The 5,541-nt window shown below is 47.1% G+C and overlaps 1 protein-coding gene across 1 annotated transcript in view; it reads left to right on the top strand.

Moving 5' to 3' along the window:
• The window catches only part of LOC138863973 (uncharacterized), a 9,279-nt gene extending 5,807 nt beyond the window's left edge, over positions 1–3,472 (top strand). Inside the window, exons 2-5 of the mRNA XM_070129499.1 lie at positions 478–640; positions 1,935–2,082; positions 2,266–2,517; positions 2,623–3,472. Of these exons, the coding sequence (XP_069985600.1) occupies positions 478–640; positions 1,935–2,082; positions 2,266–2,517; positions 2,623–3,472 (1,413 nt within the window). The remainder of the gene's footprint in view (positions 1–477; positions 641–1,934; positions 2,083–2,265; positions 2,518–2,622) is intronic.
• Positions 3,473–5,541: the final 2,069 nt, after the last annotated feature.

The raw sequence follows: 5,541 nt of genomic DNA on the forward strand, positions 1-5,541 counted from the left end.
ATATATAATATATATATTTATTGTGTGTGTATGTGTGTGTTAACTGTAGTAACTACAGCCTGAAAGCAATGTGGATATCTGTATGATTAATCTTTCTATGCCATATGCTTGTTAAAAAGGGGCATTAATGATAACCTTATATTGTCTTAAACTATTAGTCCAGTCCACACAATGGGAAAACCTTTTAAAACATTACCATTATAACAGGTTTATCTATTTTTCCTAAATCAATTTGCATACAGCATTTCTAACTTGGATCTTGGATATGTAAAAAGAAATATTTGTTTACTCCAGATATTCTAGATTTAGGTTAATTATGATAAAAGCATAAAAAATACAACTTTATTTCAGACCTGTGATTATAAAACAATAACACTGGTAAGATACATACAGTAAATATATATTACAAAAGTAGTGTAAACAAATCTATATATAAAAAATGTACTGGCACTTTTCATATTGCCTTATGACCACAAGACAGTTTCTGACGTCACCGGGGCATTGAAAAAAGAAACTATAAACAGTACGAGTCGAGACGTCAACGAGTGTGTTTCGCTATCATCCGAAACTTTGAACCACCGACAGTTCGCCATATTTGTTGATCCGAACACAGAGACGATCACGGAAGATAATAAGTTAAGTACTGAGATCCTGATATTCTTTACATAGGAGCTGGACGTTATCCTAAGAACATTTTTATTGAAGGATTTGAACATCCTTTTATTTATTTATCTATTTTTAAATGATCTTGGCTGGTTTGTTTCTCTCTATTTTACTTGTAACTTTTAACTTTTCAAAGTCTGAGTGTTCTTTTAGTTTTAGTTTTTCTGTTTCGGTGTCACCAGACTCGGGTTTTATACTGTCGTATTTTTTTTTTTTTTTAGGTTTAAGGGGTTTTAAGCCTTCAGCTCTGACGCCAGACTTGCTGGTTTTGTCTTTGTTTTATGGTAAGGCCTTCAGCCAGGCTCTCCACTCTGGAAGTGTTTTTCTTTTAGTTTTTGGCATACGACAGTCAGTAATTTTAGGTGCCTTGAGCACATTCTTTCACTTTTGTATTTTTCTTAGATTACTTTTTAGTATGTATTTTACCATACGGTTACGCTGAACGTCAGAAAGTGGTATTCACACAGGAACACCCCTATTAATGATTCAGTCTCCCCCCACGCTACCACTTAAGGGGATTGAATTGACAGGGGTTAACCAGGTCTATTTGCGCCTGTATCACCCGCCAGCATCAAGGGAGGGCAGAATTCTAAGAGTGACTTGATGAACTGGGACGGGACCCCTGGGTTAGACGGATCACACTACAATAGGATGAATTTGCTATTCATAATTACTTCAAAACATTTATGTCTCTTTTAGACTACATTTGAGAAGCACATTTACATAGTGAAAATTCTTCATTTAATGAAGTTAATTCAAGAAATAAGATTAATTAGTAAGTATTGAACCAGAATAATCATACCAAACAAATAAGATCCTGTGTGTAATTTTGCTTTATTTACGATGAGTTGTGTTTATTCTTATATATAGAAAATAAATATCTCTTTTAGTCTGAGTTTGTGAAGAATGTTAATACAATAAAAGTTATATAATTGCAGATGTTATAAGAAATAAATTCTTTCAGTAATAAACGTACAGAACTAAAATAATAGTAAACAAATAAGGTTGTGCATGTACTAATACCATACTTAATGCTATATTGTTGACCTTTGCCTTAACTCGTCAATTTTCTAGAATGATACATATAGCTCATTACTATTTCAACAATCTACTTTCTTTATGACATTATCCTTTGTTTTCATACTATGTTGTGTATCTGTGAGTTCACAGATGACCACAGCATCTATTAGAACCAAAATCTATTCATCTGAGAAATTTGGCCTTCTTTTCTTTTGAGTAGGACCTTCTATGGCATTGTTTACTTTTGGTAGAGCGAGGTGATAAAACAGCTAAGATCTGTGGCTTTCCATTGGCTGTTACGTCTAGGAGGCTGACTGCAGGTTGGTCAATCAATTACCGATCTGCCCTCTCTTGGCAGATTAGGGAACTAACCTACAATGTGGACATTGGCTGTACAATGTGCTTATTACATTGTTTTTTTTTTTTTTTTTTAGTATGGGTCATTTACAATGTAGTAAAGAGTTTGAAAAATACAATATTGTAAGGCGGTTACAACGTCCTCGACCTTGTAACTTACACGAAGTTTTGAGTATCCGGCCCCTAGTAGCCAGCTCCTCACACCATTAAGCATTCTCTGACCAGGTACCCACCTCTTCACACGTCAAAATCCTCTGACCTGGTAGCCAGCTCCTCCCACCAGTCAGCATTCTCTGACCTGGTAGCCACCTCTTCACACCAGTCAGCCTTCTCTGACCTGGCAGCCAGCTCCTCCCACCAGTCCGCATTCTGTGACCTGGCAGCCAGCTCGTTCGACCAGTCAACATTCTCGGACCTGGCACCCACTTCTTCCCACCAGTCAGCATTCTCTGATCTGGCACCCACTTCTACACACCAGTTAGCATCCTCTGACCTGGTAGCCAGTTCCTCCCATAAGTCACCAATCTCTGACCTTGCACCCACCTCTTCACACCAGTGAGCTTTCTCTGACCTGGCAGACAGCTCACACCAGTCAGCATTCTCTGACCTGGTAGCTAGCTCCTACCACCAGTCAGTATTCTCTGACCTTGCACCCACCTCTTCACACCAGTCAGCCTCCTCTGACCTGGTAGCCAACTCCTCCCACCAGTCAGCATTCTCTGACCTGGCACCCACCTATTCACACCAGTCAGCCTTCTCTGACCTGACAGCCACCTCCTCCGACCAGTCAGCATTCTCTGACCTGGCATCCAAATCTTTCCACCAGTCAGCATTCTCTGACCTGGTAGCCAGCTCCTCCTACCAGTCAGCATCCTCTGACCTGGTAGCCAGCTCCTCCAACCAGTCAGCATTCTCTGACCTGGCACCCACCTCTTTCGACCAGTCAGAATCCTCTGACCTGGTAGCCAGCTCCTCCCACCAGTCAGTTTTCTCTGACCTGGCACCCAGTTCCTCGCGCCACTCAGCATACTCTGACCTTGCACACGGCTCGTCCCACCAGTCAGCATTCTTTGACCCGGCAGGCAGCTCTTCCTACCAGTCAGCATTTTCTGAATTGGCAGCAAGCTCCTCCGACCAGTCAGCCTTCTCTGACCACCAGTCAGCATCCTCTGACCTGGTAGCCAGCTCCTCCCGCCAGTCAGCATTCTCTTACCTTGAACCCAGCTCCTCCCACCATTCAGCATTCTCTGACCTTGCAGCCAGCTCCTCCCACCATCCAGCATTCTCTGACCTGGCAGCCAGCTCCTTCCACCAGTCAGCATTCTCTTACCTGGAAAACACCTCTTTACACCAGTCAGCATCCTTTGAACTGGTAGCCAGCTCCTCAAACGAGTCAGCATTCTCTGACCTGGCAGCCAGATCCTCCCACTAGTCAGCATTCTCTGACCTGGCAGCCAGCTCTTTCCAACAGTCAGCATTCTCAGACCTAGCACCCACCTCTTTACACCAGTCAGCATTCTCTGACCTGGAACCTACCTCTTCACACCAATCATCATCCTTTGACCTGGTAGCCAGCACCTCCCACCAGTCAGCATTTTTTGACCTGGCAGCCAGCTCCTTCCACCAGTAAGTATCCTCTGACCTAGCACCCACCCCTTCACACCAGTCAGCATTCTCTGACCTAGCACCCACTTCTTCACACCAGTCAGCATCCTCTGACCTGGTAGCTAACTCCTCCCACTAGTCTGCATTCTCTGACCTGGTAACCAGCTCCTTCCACCAGTAAGCATTCTCTAACCTGGCACCCACCTCTTTACACCAGTCAGCATTCTCTGACCTGACACCCACTTCTTCACACCAGTCAGCATCCTCTGACCTGGCACCCACTCCTTCACACCAGTCAGCATCCTCTGACCTGGTTCCCAGCTCCTCCCATCAGTCATCATTCTCTAACCTGGCACCTAGCTCCTTCCACCAGTCAGCATCCTCTGACCTGGCACCCACCTCTTTACACCAGTCAGCATCCTTTGACCTGGGAGCCAGTTCCTCTAACAAGTCAGCATTCTCTGACTTGGCAGCCAGCTCCTCCCACCAGTCAGGATCCTCTGACCTGGCAACGAGTTCGTCTTCCCGTCAGTCAGCCTTCTCTGACCTGGCACCCAGATCATCCCGCCAGGCAGCATCCTCTGACCTTGCACACGGCTCTTCCCACCATTCAGTATTCTCTGACCTGGCACCCACCTCTTCACACCAGTCAGCATCCTCTGACCTGGTACCCACCTCTTCACACCAGTCAGCATCCTCTGACCTGGTAGCCAGCTCCTCACACCAGTCAGCATTCTCTGACCTGGCAGCCAGCTCCTTCCACCAGTCAGCATCCTCTGACCTGGCACCCACCTCTTCACACCAGTCAGCATTCTCTGACCTGGCACCCACCTCATCACACCAGTCAGCATCCTCTGACCTGGTAGCCAGCTCCTTCCACCAGTCAGCATTCTTTGATCTGGCACCCACCTCTTCACTCAAGTCAGCCTTCTATGACCTGGCAGCAAGCTCCTCCCACCAGTCAGCATTCCTAAACCTGGCAGCGAGCTCCTCTTCCCGCCAGTCAGCCTTCTATGACCTGGCACCAAGCTCCTCTCGCCACTCAGCATCCTCTGAGCTAGCACACAGCTCTTCCCACCAGTCAGCATTCTCTGAACTGGCAGCCAGCTTTTCCTACAAAGTTAGCATTCTCTGACCTGGCACCCACCTCTTCACACCAGTCAGCATCCTCTGACCTGGTAGCCACCTCCTCCCACCAGTCAGCACTCTCTGACCTCGTAGCGAGCTCCTCCCACCAGTCAGTATTCTCTGACCTGGCACCCACCTCTTCACACCAGTCAGCATCCTGTGAACTGATAGGCAGCTCCACCTACCAGTCAGCATTCTCTGACCTGGCAGTGAGCTCCTCTTCCCGCCCGTCAGCATTTTCTGACCTGGCACCCAGCTACTCCCGCCACTCAGCATCCTCTGACCTGGCACCCACCTCTTCTCATCAGTCAGCCTTCTCTGACCTAGCAGACAGCTCCTCCCACCAGTCAGCATTCTCTGACCTGGTAGCCAGCTCCTCCCACCAGTCAGCAATCTCTGACCTGGTACCCACCTCTTCACACCACTCACCATTCTCTGACCTAGCACCCATCTCATCACACCAGTCAGCCTTCTCTGACCTGGCAGCCAGCTCCTTTTCCCGCCAGTCATCCTTCTCTGACCTGGCAGCCAGCTCCTCCTCCCGCCAGTCAGCCTTCTCTGACCTGGGAGCCAACTCCTCCCACCATTCAGTATTCTCTGACCTGGCAGCCAGCTCCTCTTCCCGCCAGTCAGCCTTCTCTGACCTGGCAGACAGCTCCTCCCACGTCAGCATTCTCTGACTTGGTACCCACCTCTTCACACCAGTCAGCATCCTCTGACCTGGTAGCCAGCTCCTCCTACCAGTCAGCAACCTCTGACCTGGTAGCC

This window comes from Penaeus vannamei, chromosome 14, assembly GCF_042767895.1.
Source record: "Penaeus vannamei isolate JL-2024 chromosome 14, ASM4276789v1, whole genome shotgun sequence".
Classification (NCBI taxonomy): Eukaryota; Metazoa; Arthropoda; class Malacostraca; order Decapoda; family Penaeidae; genus Penaeus; species Penaeus vannamei.